This window comes from Harpegnathos saltator, unplaced genomic scaffold (assembly GCF_003227715.2).
Source record: "Harpegnathos saltator strain DR-91 unplaced genomic scaffold, Hsal_v8.6 scaffold403, whole genome shotgun sequence".
Lineage (NCBI taxonomy): Eukaryota > Metazoa > Arthropoda > Insecta > Hymenoptera > Formicidae > Harpegnathos > Harpegnathos saltator.
This window is the reverse complement of record NW_020230210.1, coordinates 1,470,076-1,484,573: the sequence shown is the minus strand read 5'-3', so window position 1 is coordinate 1,484,573 and position 14,498 is coordinate 1,470,076. Positions and strand designations below refer to the sequence as shown.

At 49.1% G+C, this 14,498-nt stretch overlaps 1 protein-coding gene across 8 annotated transcripts in view; it reads left to right on the top strand.

Moving 5' to 3' along the window:
• SK (small conductance calcium-activated potassium channel) overlaps window positions 1-14,498 on the top strand; it is a 146,854-nt gene that overhangs the window by 98,593 nt on the left and 33,763 nt on the right. For 6 of the 8 annotated variants that reach the window (XM_025301155.1, XM_025301156.1, XM_025301157.1 and 3 more), the window contains one exon: window positions 12,530-12,946. In XM_025301155.1, coding sequence (XP_025156940.1) covers window positions 12,530-12,946 — 417 coding nt within the window. Of the gene's footprint in view, window positions 1-11,404; window positions 12,361-12,529; window positions 12,947-14,498 lie in introns of all 8 variants that reach the window. The other 2 variants (XM_025301161.1, XM_025301159.1) reach the window with 2 other exon arrangements.

The window sequence follows — 14,498 nt, the reverse complement described above, 5'->3', positions numbered from 1 at the left end:
GTCGGCTGAATGTGACTTGGTGAAGTAAAAAGTCTAAAAATTCCAGAGGAGAACACCAGGGGTTGAAGGTTCGCGAATGAGTATGGCTCTCGGGAACTCAGAGGACCCTGTATTTGCCTTTCCGGGAGATGCAAAGATCCAAGTGTATAATTTCCTCTCTCTCGTCTTTTCCGTAAACACACGCAAGTTGCGTTCATGACATCCGGAAAAAAGTGGATCGATGGATGAAGAAGGAGGCGGGTTAACGGGAGTGCGTGCAGCGGTCGCTGCTATTTTCTTATGGATTTCCCGCGGATCTCACTCGTGTGCAAAATTAGAACGTCCGCGAAGTCTCGTCGGAGATATCCTTCGGCGAGATCCCCCCGGTGGAAGTGGCTTTTGTCAATTTTGCACTTTGGGAAAATGCAAGGTAAAACTGGGAGTGAGCGGAATACATTTTAAAGAGAAGGCTTCGCATTAAGAAATGCGAAAATTTTAAGTAAGAAACGTGGAAGCAGTCTTTCTTCCTCCTACATATTCTTTAGATCTTCTCCGTACCGGCGCGCGATGCTCATTCAAGTTCTCGCAGAAGCTGTAACTTTTGTTATTGAGGAAACCTTTTGTTATTGAAGAGAGTGGCCTGGATATTGTGGAAACAAATCTCTGCCTTTCCCTCTCTCTCTCTCTCTCTCTCTCTCTCTCATTTCGAAAGTTAAGAACGGTGGTCTCAATCGGCGATCCAGTTCGAACAAGCGAATTCAACGCGTCCGTTTTCCGGCGCGCGAGATAATTGATTTAGATAGAAAATTGTATATTCTCCACGAGGACCTGGTCCATCGCGGGTTAATTAAATTCTTCGCCGCCGGTGGCGGTGCTCCAAAAAGCGCTCCCTCGCATTACGCTTTCGCGAAGCATAGTTCCGGTTGACGGATGCGACTATCAACGCCGACTAAATTACAGCCGGCTCTCCATTAAAAACGCTTACTCGCCTTCGCGAGCTATCCTCTCTCGTGCTAGGTAAACGTAATTAAGAGACTGCCTCGCCACTTTCTTGTATTACTCTTGCCGAGATTTCGCGCTCCTCCCCCGAAAGGAGAAACTTTACGACGACCGATGGACGTCGTCTCTCGTGTTTCACACATTTCGCCCCGCTTCACCCGCTTCGAAATTTATTCCGACGTGTTTCTTCGACCGTAACACGTATCGTGCTGCTCCACATACGTCACATACTGCGAAAACATTTTTTTTCGCCCTCGTAACGTACCGCGTGATTCCCGTGCTTCGGATACGACTGTTTAATGGAAAAGCAACAGCGGCGGCTGCTAGCGCAGTTGACTTTAAATCTCGCGTTTTATTAATCGGTGTGGCACTTGGAAAAAACATTCTATTCCCGTAGAAGTCGGGAGAAGCGCGATTCGTAACAAGGCAACGTTTAATCGGGTTTTAATTAATTCGTTTGCCAGCACTATTTCCCTCGTTTGTTCGCGCAAAATTCGAGACTCCTCGCGAGACTCGTGTCTACACGATTCTAGATATTTGAGGAATCTCCATCTCTTTGTCTTTTTATCTTTCTAGCTGGCCGTTTCTCCCTCCCTCCCTCTCTCTCTCTCTCTCTCTCTCTCTCTCTTTCCGTTTGCCCTTGACTTGGGATAAACGGGATTAAAAATTTAACAACACGACCTACAGACGATTGATCGCCAACATTACTTGCGCGCACCAATGCCGGTGACACGAGGCCTGTGCCGCCGGCAACGCTTTCGTCGATACCATGCACAGAGATATTTTTATGCGATTGTCGGTGCCATTATTTTCTTCATCCTTGTCCCACCGGGCGAACGTTTGGAGCCTCAATCGAGAGACTCGGTTTGCATGAAACGTGAACGGAAAACTGAACGGAGCGGCTCTCGAAATCGCGCGCCTCGCGAATTTAAAGAAGCAATTTTCCTAAGATGTCGAGATTCACGGGACGGGGAATTTGTAAAACGAACATAAGGATTCGCAGGATTCACAGAATATTCCCGGAATAACGGTATAAAGTCCGGACGAGTTAAAATTAAAAAGCCTGCGCATTTGGATCTGAGAATGCAAGAACCCACCGCAAAAACCCCCGTGCGCTTAAAAACCCATCGATCTCATGCCATCTAAGGAACAAGAGGTTTGCCTTAATAAAGGCTTAATAAAGGCAATAAAGGATTGTTCTTGCGTGGCGTCCTTTGTACTCACGTACACGCCCATATTTTTCTCCCACCGAGACCGCGTAGAAATCGCGTTTTGCGTGGCCGTACCTCCACGACGGAAAGTGTTTTCGTTCATGCGGCTACATACAAGTCTAAAACCTTGTTCTCTTCCTCTGTGTATGTGTTTTATTTTTATTTCGCTCGCCGTAGTTTGATTTCAAACTTTAGAAACGCTCTTCACCGACAGGAATACACACCGATCCGCAACGTCCGTTCGCGACGCAACATAAAATGTTGCGACTCCCTGCTTTTCTTTCGGCCCGTTACTTTCGTTACCGAGTGCCGTTGAAACTATTTCACTGCCGTTTACCAATTCGCGAAATCTACGTGAAAACAAAAAGAAAGGGGATGAAAGAAAACGTTGCGAGACGAGAGAGAGAGAGAGAGAGAATGAGCGAGCGGGGAAGCAATACTAGCGCAGCTCGGTTGGAAATTGCCTCTGCTCTTCCTGCTTCGCCTATTCGGCCGAACGAGGCGCGCCCGAATATTTTTCCTTTAATCCTCGGCTAGGTTTGGCCGAGTGGCGCTCCTCGCATAAAGTAACAGAAGCCGAACATCGCATAACGTCGTCGAAAGACTTGAGTGTCTCCGGAGAGATTCGGAACACGTGATGCCTCGGAAAAGTCGATCCTGGGAAACCATCGACGTGCGAAAAATGCGAAAAGCTCCGGAAAGAGCCGGAAGGGCTCGAGAATTCCTCAATTCCGAAATCCGGAAAGAAGCGGAAATGAAATTTTAACGCCTACGAGCGGTCCGAGGATCCAGACGTCCAGAGTCTTAAATTTTCCACGAAGGCGAGGCCGCGAGAATTCCCTTTCCTGCGAAATGAGAAGAAAATTCTTCGCGTCCTGGTGGAGGTCCACCGTCCGTCGTAATTATTTTCTAAAGTTCGCCCTCTCTCCCCCCCCCTCTCTCTCACACACTCTCTCTCTCTCTCTCTCTCTCTCTTCTCTTTGTCTTTCTCTGTCTCAAGTTTTCCGATAGGATCTCGCGGAAGGCATTCTTCCCAGGAGGAGGAGGCAGCGCCGGCGCGATAATCCAAAGTACAGACAATCCGTCGCGAGTTAAATCTCGGTAAACTAAAACGAGGCGATATCGACGGACGCGAGTGGAATAATTCGGGAAATATACAATGGCACGTGCAAGCGTAAGCCACGAAATTATAGAGGTCCCCTCCGGATAAATTGCGACGGCTGTCTTTACGTTTCCTCGAGTATCCTTCGCGTAATCCTGCAGCGACAGGAGCTCGGAGAGGCGCGGTTGTGCTCGCCGGGAAATGACTCCTGCTGCATAAGGAAAGGCTTACGACAGCACGTACTTTATACCGCGTTGCATCGTCCGTCGTAATGCCGGCAATTTGGTGGAATGCCGCTTCTCCTTGTAAAGTTCGTTCGTTAAGCAACGCGCGCACGGCGAATAAATTGTTCGCAATTTCCATTCTCGTTACCAGCCGAACCGTTGCCGCTTGCCGAGCGCGACAATATCATCTCTCCCCCTCCACCACCACCAATCCCCGGAAACCATAAGCTCTTTATCGTTGGACGATCGATACAGAATAATTCCACTTTCAATATGGCGAATATTTCGTCGGATTGTTAATGGGCTCGGCGCGTATGTGTATATTATCGCACACGGGTGCGCAATAATTACTTAAAAAGTCGCAATATATCGCCGATCAAGTTCTACACGCTCATTATAAAATAAATCAAATAAACGGAGACTCCGAGCCGGTGATATCCGGTAGATTATTTATACGCTTGTATAAATAAATGCGGAAACGACGATACATAGGCAGGGGGAACGATTATCTCGCAGCCGTATTTGTTTCCGACATGATACGAATTTGAAAGAATTTGATAATTTTTCCGATAATGTGCACGTCGAAAAAATCGACGTGAAATAAACGTGACAGAAAGAAGCGAAAGACGTAAATGCGAAAATGTCTATCGAATTTCGATAGAAAAGATTCTGCGGGCTCGGATTCGCCGACGAAAGCCGAAGAGTGTATAGTATTTCGATACTATAATATATAGGGCGTCCCGGAAACATTCAGCCGAACGTTACCGCTATATTCTAGAAATAGAAATAAACAAAATGCGCGTTTAACAAACATGAGTCTGGAAGCCAACCATTAACGAATCACGCTAATTTAAACTTGTGAATGCTAACCCAACATAATTACAAATAAATTAGCATCAAACTCGCATAAAGTTACAGGAGCTGTTTACAAAGCGACTACAAGCGAGTAGCAATTCACGCCTCAGCGTGACACACTTTCTCAGCAACTGTTGAGCTCGATCGAAAATAATAGGACAGTTGCATATGCTATCAAACGAATATGCTCTCAAAGTTTGTCGATATTTCGGATAAGCTCTGCTGGTGCAAGCCAAAGTTTCAAGATGATCCCTGAAGAAAATCAATGGAACCGACATCTGATGAACAAAGAGGCCAAGAAGTCGAACCACCTCTTCACCAATCCAACGTCCAATCCAGCCGGGCAGATTTTGAAAGAGTGACGAGCTAAAGAAAAATATATCACATTGCTTTCTTTACATAATTTCGAAAATAATTTTGAACGCCATGAAACACTCTGACACAATTCGTTAACGATGCTGTTTTCCGGACTGTTTATTAAGCCTTCTTCTTACTTCATCTCTAGAATATAGTGCTCGGCCGAACGTTGATTTACGGCCTGTAATCAACGATCAATTATCTCCATTTGTCGTGAACTTGGTGAGGCGAAATTTACGTGACTTCTCGCGTTGCCACTGAAGTTTCGCGGCGGCGAAATTTCCAAGGTGCTCCTGCAATTTCGCGTGGCGAAATTAATAAGCGCAGCCGGTCGAATATCCTTGTTAAACTCCGACGCGGAGTAATCCCTCGTGACCATTCCCTTAGAATCTCCGAAACGCGAAACGCGAAATGCGTGGTAATGCGCGTGCAATTTTCGACGCGCGGCTCTCGTTCATTAACAAAGTTGCGAAGTGCCGTGAAATTTCTCACTGTATGTACGCGGCCCGAGATTAATCCCCGATGCTTGAAACTAGACATTCGGCCGACCGAACGAGGACTCCGGACATTTCGCGCTTTATATCGTGCCGGGTCGCGTACTGACAATCGACCCGATATCGACCCGGCGGCCGCCGGCTGCGGACTTCGAAAGACATGCAATTCTGATTTGTTAACGAGAGAGAAGAAAATCGATGTTTCCATCTTGCGAGAGCTCCCGCCGCCTTTCCCCGCTGCGTTTCGCCACTTTTTCGCGCAGTCGAGCGGGCTGTCGCGTCGCGAGATTCAACAACCTCCGCTTTCGCGAATCTCGCGCGCTGCAAAAACAGCATCGTGCGACCGCTCGCTAATTACGTAACTGGATTGCGCAACGACACGGGTCTCGGCAAAAACGACCGTGGAAACAATGGTCATTTCGTCGAAAGGAAAGGACACAGCGGCGCGTGTTGCGAAGTTAAGGACAAATATCGATACGACACATTCCGCTGGCATCGTTCCCGTGCCTCGTCGTCGGTATAATAGTGCCGGCCGATTTCCGCGGCGAGTAAGAGCGTGCCGAAGCGAAGGCGCGCGCGCGCGCTAGGTATGGCTTCGATTTCGTCAATATCGACGCGAAACGGTGACAAGCAGGCGCAAACGAGTGCGATTATTTCGCGGAAAAACACGGCGCGGTGCGACAGCTAGGCAGAAAGCGCGTAGCTGAAATTGCGACAGCGCCGAGAGAAATCAGCAGCGAGCGAGCGGACGAGCGGTTGACGCTCTTCATTTGGCCGATTTAGCGCCGCGCGATACGCGGCACATGAAACTTACCCCCCCCTCCCCCCCCCGACTCGGTGTGCGAGTGTCGAGGGTAACGTTATAATTCGCCGTATTTGCTGAATTATTGGACACCGATTATATACACAGGAGCTGCTCTCCCGCGAAGCACCAATCTCTTCTCCGGAGCATTATCTCGCGGTTCCATTAGAGAGATTATGCTCGCGGACGGCAATGAAGTCGATGGGAGGAGGGGTTGTACGGCATAATCGCCGAAAACTGGAGCGAGACGAGACCGCTCGGGCGAGCGGCGGAAAGCTGCTCCGGCAATTATTGTTACCACTTACAATGGACTTCGCGACGCGACACACGCTCGCTCTCTTTCCTCCCCCCCCTCTCTCTCACTCTCTCTCTCTCTCTCTCTCTTTCTATCTCTCCACCTCTATTCCCGAGCTGGCGCATTATACCGTCGGCGATGTGCAAGCGAGCGAAAGTATGGCTAACGGCGGCCATTTATCGCCGCGAATTATCGTACGGGGCGGCGCACTTACGGTCGCGGGAATTAAAAGGCGGGCGATCGCGCTCGGCGATATTAATGCGCAGCTAGTTCCGCCGGTCGGAAAAGCCGGATCGCGAACTTCATTAACCCGCTCCTCTCCCTTTCCGCCGCGGTTCTTTCCCTCTTTATTTATTAGAGGCGGAAACACGCGAATTGCTTGCGGAACCCGCTGCGCGCTCGCGAGCGACCGCGGGCGAGTTTGAAGCGTCGCGTGAAATATTCAGGGGGGGCTTCCCCGGACTGCGTTCATCGCGACTTTACAGCAGCGCCGGCGACCGTCGGCGCGCCGTGTCGATGGGAGGACATACTCCCACGGGGGGACGCGCGCTATCGGCGACCGGGCGTTGTTGATTAACAATCATCGTTACCGATAAATCAACGCGGTGGCTAACGACGGCCTGATTAATCCCCAGGCAACTACTGTCTAACGTGTCTACGTGTTGGGAAGCGAACAGCCATTACTTCGACAGCTGTCGATTAAAGCGCGCTTGTGCGACGACTGAGCCGCGAGTAATCGCGCCGCGCGTACACTTGACTCGTCCTTCTTCGCCTTTCGAGCGACACCGCCCGCCTTCTCGCTGGCTGCCGTGACTGAATATGCGACAATGTAGCGAGTCGAGTGTGAAACCCGAGTGCGCGGTATCGAATACTCGACAAATACGCGCCGCGGAGATCATACCCTCGCTATCTCTCTCTCTCTCTCTCTCTCTCTCTCCCTCTCTCTCTCTCTCTCTCTCTCTCTCTCTCTCTCCCTCCCTCTCTCCTTCACTCACTTTCTTGTTCTTCGTCTCCATTTCTCCGCGACAGCCGACAGTTTTATCGCCTTCCTCGCGTGCGAGAGGAAACTGCAAGTCGCCGGAAAGATTGCGGCTTCGCGAGAGAGGAGAGTTGACTTTATTAGACGTCGACGGACGCGGAAGGAGGAAGAGGAAGAAGAATAGATGGAAGGGACTTGGGCAGGAAATTAATTCGATTCAATTCCGTGAGAAGGCGTGACCAAGTCGCGAGATATCATTCGCCCGGAAATGGCGGCGACGTAACATTGTGCGCGCGAGGGGGCTGTAAATCAGGAAACATAAAAATAACGGAAGGTGGGGGAGGAGAAAGACACGAGAGGAAGAGAGCGATCCCAAGTTGATAAGGAAGAAAAAAGAAAAAAGGAAGAAGAAACAGAGAGCCGCGAGAAACTGCAAGTTCGGTTCGTCCTCGCTTAGCGTAAAAAAGCCCTTGAGAAAACAATGCCGTTTGATCGTATCGTCGACTGCGTGAGAATTAGATTCTAATCGGATCCATCGTTCGGCTGGAACGATCTCGCTTTAAAGACCAATCGAGTCGAATCTGAAGGGGTTAAAACCGTCCGGGAACGTCGACGAGTACGCTGCCGCGCGTTATTGTTCCAGCAAGGGTGGAGGTAGTGCGAGGCATATATAGCGGCCGCTCTTCTCTCTTATCGCGGTCATGAGCAATCGCGGGGCAAAGATGAGAAAGAGAGCGAAGCTTTATCAGGCATATACAAGTTTAAGATTGCTCGAGCCAATCAAGCTTTGAATTAAGGAAGCCTCTCGGGACATGGTCTCCATGACTACCATCCTGTCTCTGTGTATTCCCCTTTCTGTCCTACCCCAATATAACACACACACACACACACACAGTGCCTCCTCCCCTTCCTCCCTCTCCCGCCATCGCCGCCGCCGCCGCCGCCGCCGCCTCCCTTCAGCCCCCGTGAGAAAGGTCACGGGGTCACGCCGTGCAAAATCTCCCCGCCGGTGCATTCCAGCCTCCCCGTTGATTACCCGAGATCATAGTTGAGTGATGTTCCACTGTCGCGGCACGGCGAACGAAACAAAAACGAGCCCCGCGCCGATACTTGAGCGTACAGTATCTCGACATGTAATTAATTCGAACGCCCAGGGCTCCCTCGGTTATGGCGGGTAAATTAATATCGCCGGGAAACTGCCGCCGTTGTCCGCGAAACCCTCTTAATTTCAGACACTTTTATCGATTTATTCGAGAGAGGGCGAGAGAAAAGAAAAAACAAAGAACAAGGAACACCTGGTGGAAGTCGCGGGCGGATTAAAAGGGACGGAGTGAAAAAACAGAGAGAGAGAGAGAGAGAGAGAGAAAGCACCCCTTCGCAGACACTCCCCGCCGCCTGCGCCGGTTCACGGAACCAACACCCGTGGAAGACGTTACGCACGGAAAATATAGCGGGAGATCGATAGACCGCGCGTAGATTCGCGTACGTGTGCAACCCTGTACACCCTATACACTGGCAGACAGGTGCATGCGCCCCGTGCAACGCATGCAAACGTACGTGGAGTGCATCGACGGAGCGGAGCGGAGCGGCGCGACGCGACGCGACGCGACGCCCGGTGCGTCCAATATATGAAGCGGATCGGATGGTGTATACGAAATACGGGCTGACAAGGCAGCCACATGGCGTGGAGCGCTCAGATTCCGCTCGTCTTTGGCGGACGGAGCGAGTAAGGCGATCGTGTGTAAACCTGAAGCAGCGACGGCGATCGCGACATCGCTCTGCGCGGGGGGAGAATATTAGACAGCTTCTTTCTTAGATAAATTCTCTCGTCGACCGCGTTACTTTCTCACCAGCAGTGCAGCAGTGGACCATCAGCAGGGCTTATCTTGCTGAGAAACGTAGTACAGATACTTTAATTTTAACACCAGTAAACTCCACAATTATTGTTGAGTTGTGCCGTTGAGTAGACAGCTCTTTCGCAATTGTTCGTTAATAGCATGCTTGAACTTCTTCTGAGGTAGCGCATATGAAATAGAAGGAAAACCCAATTCACACATGTTATTCATATTGGGGAGAATATCGACTTTTTCCTCGCAGGTCAAGCTTTCTTGATTGAAACATTCTAGAGAGAGAAAAATTCTCGCTACATGCCCAAAAAAAAGTAATTTCAGAACGAGCGGAATCATTGAAATTTTACAAAATTTTATTCTTATATTGGCTTCCAATACATGGCTTCGAGAGGATTCCTCTAGGATTAAGAGAAAAATATTATAAACATATTATTCTTAAAGTTAGAGGGATTATATGTTATATGTATGATGCAAATCTTATTGATTTTAATATAAATTTCCTCTTATACACAAATTATTTAATCTTCTTTTAAGAGGATTATTATTTATTCACACTGTACTTTATTCTTGCTAGTTATACTGGTTAATTTGAAAAGAGTACAATATATAGCGGAAAATAATACATTTAGATGTACTTCTGGCTCCAGTTCTACAATAAGTAGGCACGAATGAAATAAGATCGTCATAACAAATAAGTTGCCAATCAGTTTTGTTATGGACTTTATAGCTACTAAGATGTTCATCGTAACCAATTGTATGAAGCACAGTTAAGAGAAAGAAAATATTATTCAACCTCTTGCAACAGATTATAAACTGTATTTGACCAAATGTGGGTAAGTTATCTTCGTTATATGTTACAGCAACACACATACCTTTTTTGAAAAGCGTTCCAAATAAATTCTGACCCATGACGGTTATTTTTTCATTCATGTCTGGAGGTAGAGCATGACTGAACAAAAGAAGCCGACATATTCCTCTTCGTGTAAGAGGAATATGAATCGATATAAGAGGAAATCCTCTCGAAATAAGGGGAAAACAGTTAGAATAATATCTAACAAATTTTAGATGAATGATTCACTTTAATCGTTTTATCGAAAGAGGAATTCTTTCTCTGTAAAAGGCTTCGCTTAGAATATGAGATTTTGAGTTCCGCTACTTTCTCACGAGCAGTGCAGCAGAGGACCATCGGCAGGACTTATCTTGCTGAGGAACGCGGTACAAATACTTTGATTTTAATAGTAAACTCCAGTTATTGTGCTGAGTTACTATTTAGTAAACAGCTTTTTTTCTAATTATTCGTTAACAGCAAAAACTTTAGCTTCTTCCGAAACAGTGCATATGGAACGGAAAAGCCATTTCACACGTATTATTTCGTTCATATTGGAGAAAATGTCGATTTGTTCGTCGCAGCTTAAAATTCCTAAATTGAAACATTCTAGAGAGAAAAGAACTTTCATCGTACAATTCGTGTGTGATATCGAATGACGCGGTCGGTAATTGCCGCTGCTTAATGACTCCGTGATATTGGTTGGACACGCAGTGACCGCTCTCGAACGATTCTACGGGAAACTATCGGCTCGACCGCGTAGAAAGCGACTTTAACGTCACGTTTGATTCAGCGTAGCAATAAGCGGCCGATCGAGCCCAGCACTTTGCGCTGTTGAGTGGATAGCCGATCGTTTTCGAATCTTGCAAACTTCACGACGAGTTTCCATATTTTTCACTCGGTGCTTGTCGACTTTGTTTTAAAACTCTGTCGGGGCACACACACAGACACACGAATTTCACTGTGGAATTTTCCGCGACTAACGGTGAGTCAGTGTTGTTACATTCGCGATCCAGAAAGTGATCCAGTAATTCAACCGTCGACTTTATTCGCCCAACGTGAAAATCAGGTGTATTATCGGGCGTGCGGGGACGAGCGGACGTCGCGCTGCAGATAAAACAACAGCAGTGGGAGCAACGAAACAGGCATGATCAGCCTTCTTCATCGGAGTTTGTTTACTCGAAAAAAAAATCAATTCGTCAACAGCAGCGCGCGAAATCCGGGGTGGAATGAACGCCGCTGCGGGGGTTTCCAAACGGCGAGAAGAGAAAAAGCGGGGAGAACACCCCGACTTTTCTCCTTCGTGCCGGCTAAAATCCCAGCTCGCATTTATTTATGCTGTCTGAAATTTCGCCCGAAGGCGCGAAGCGCGGCTACTTCGGCTCGCTCGGCGTAACTGATAGACATAACACAATTACGGCTCTGTTACAGGGAAAAGCCATTTAAAGCCCTCGGACGGGATGCTGAATTTTTGATAGCGTATCGTTTCGATTTGCACGAGGGACCGGGCCGCAACACGAAAGGGAAGATCGTAAAGGAACCGCGCGCAACCGAGGCACCCGTTAGCTCGTATCGTCGTCTGGCCGGCTGGACGGAATAATTTCGGTCGATCGAAAGCTGTCCCGAAGTTCTTGGAAGTTTCGCTCGGAAGAGATTTCTCACGACCGCCCACGCTCCCGCCACATTACGTCCGATAAATCGAGACTGTACGATTGTTATCTGGCCGTCCTTCTGCGACAGGCGTCGTTCGTTTGGCGAATGGTTTAACGATCGGTTACATTTGAGCGAAAAGCGGATGAAGATACAGCGAAAGAGTCTCTCTGGCAGGGAACAAAGCGGTGTCGCCTGCGCTGCCGACGGCCTGCGGAGGCAGGAAAGTCCAATGTAAAATAATATTTGAATAACTCTGCAAACACCTTAGACACACACCCACACACCCACACACACACACGCGCGCGCGCGCGCGAGACTGCAAAAAGTGACACGTCGTAGTACATGTATGTGTTAATATGTGCCTCTGCAATTGCATTGGAGTCGCCTTCATTGATTCGTGCAATTCTACTGAGAGTGCGAATCTACTCTCCTCCGTAGGAAGGAAGAGAGCGCTCGTTTTCGCTACTTTTCGAGCTACTCCCCCTTATCGCCTGTCCTAAATCTTTTCCGCTTTTCGTCTCTTGAACGCGTGACTTGGCACAACTTTTACGCGACTCGACTCACTCACTCACACGCCCTGAAACACTTCCAAGCGCGGGGAATCGCGTTATCATCTCGCGCGCGCGCGCGCGCGAGAACGAGGCACCGAGAGACACTGAGAAGTTAGCCCCAATGCGAATTTATAATCGAGACCGAGAGAAGCGCCCTGGGTCGCGGAACAGGCAAGTACGCAGGTAAAGTCAGATTACCTTAGCGAGACTATTCCCCTCTGCAACCACCCTACTCCACCTGTGCATATTACAAGAATAAGCGGCGCACAAGCGCGAGCTTGAGCTCCGACGCGACACACCGCTTCAGCCCGACCGTGTTCCCGCTTTAATCGTCCTGCTCGCGCTGTTCCAGCTGCGGAAGCCAGTGTCGACTCTCTCGATCCCGGGGGCGATGAAGAACAGTGGCGGGGTGGCCGGCGGGGGCGGCTCGGGGGCGGCAGGAGTGGCTGCCGGCTGCGGCAGCGCCGGGGGCGCCGGTGCCGGCGAGGACCCCGGAGTCTCCCTCGTGAGCGTCCACAACGAATACCCCCGTTACATGGACGATCGCATGCTGGGCGGTGGTGGCGGCTCCCTCAAGGGCCAGTCCGGCGGTGGCAGCATCGGGCCCGGGTCCAAGCACAAGCCGAACGTCGGCTACCGGCTGGGCAAGCGGAAGGCCCTCTTCGAGAAGCGCAAGCGCATCAGCGACTACGCCCTCGTGATGGGCATGTTTGGCATCATCATAATGGTCATCGAAAACGAACTGTCCAGCGCCGGCATTTACAGCAAGGTGAGTGTGACCCCAAGTCTCGCGTAGCGTTCATTCGCGAGCACAGTGGGGCCAGACGACATTCTTTGGTTGAAAATTCTCTAGAGACCTGAATTTCCAACCGATCGTCGATACGCCAATAGATGAGGCTGATCCTGAACAAATTCCGAAGAGATCTGTCCTGTCGAAATGTAAACAAAAATTTTTCTCTCGAATTACTAACCCCCCCCAAAAGAGGAAGAATTATCGTTAAACGCGAGATACTTGTGAAATATTCATTGTTCGACACTTATTTCTATCTAATAGCGTATTCAGCGGATTTAAACTATGAAGACAATCAACAGACACCTCGAGAGATTTATCGATCTTGAACCAGAAACCCATTAACCCGAAACTCATATGCTCAAAATAATTCAGCTACAAAACATTAAGTTGGAACCTAGAAATGCTGAATGCCAAATCCCGAATATTCGATAGCTCTTAATCTTGGAGCTTGGGATCCCATAGCCCATTAGCTCAAAACCTTTAGGGCCTGAACGCGGAAACCACCGAGCCTGCAACATATATTCAATTCTCAATCCAACATCCGAGAATTCTCGGATGCATCGACTCTTCGGATCCATTGAGGTCGAACCCAAGACACTGTACTTCAAACGATAAACTTTCAAGACAAACCCCAAACCCATGAACCCTGAACCGATAATTTTTTCAAAATTTCGCCTAGACAGATCTCTGGGGAATTTGTCCAGGATCAGCCTTATTCATCGGTGTCGATGATCGGTTGAAAATTCAGGTCTCTAGAGGATTTTGAACCAAAAAATGTCATCTGGCCCCACTGTGCGACGACGTGTTGCTTGCGTGTTGCTACGATTCTTCTCGCTTGGAGAGCTTGAGATTGCGGGGAAAGACACTGGCATTTAGATTGAAGAGAGTTCGCGAGGATCGCATGACCGCGGGAGCGAGCGTGATGAAGCCCTCTCAGTTGGACGCGGATACGCATACGTGGATGAAAGTCGTAAACAGGCGCGGAGCTTCCCGAGCGGCAGCGTTGCAAGCAACTTGCACCCACCGGGCGGCCGATTAATTTACACTTGACCCGCTAATAGGTCAGTCAAACTTTCGCCGGGGTTCTTGTAAACTCGCCGCGAGCTGCTCGCTCGCTCGCGTGCGGGAGCGAGCTTGCCGGCAATTCAGAAGTTAAATACCGAAGGCGCGTGTCACGAGCTCGGCGGCTCCGCTGCTTGGCGTTCACGATGCAAACACGATGTTTGCAAGCCCGAAGAGTTGGTAATCGAATTACCAGCGGAAGAATATCGCCGTCACAAATTCGACGCTCGTGAGCGTACAGCCGGCGAACGCGAACCACGACGCCTGCACGCACCTGCTGTTCTATTGTTCTCATTGATCTTATCTGATTATCGTCACTCTAACTTGAGGGTATTCGGATATTCATCGAGCCCCAGCCTCAAGCAAATCGGAGATTACGTCGCTTGTGTCAAATCGTCTCAAGCGGCCGTGGAGTGTGCGATGCAGTATATACATGATGGCGACGATAAAATCAAAATTGCAATTG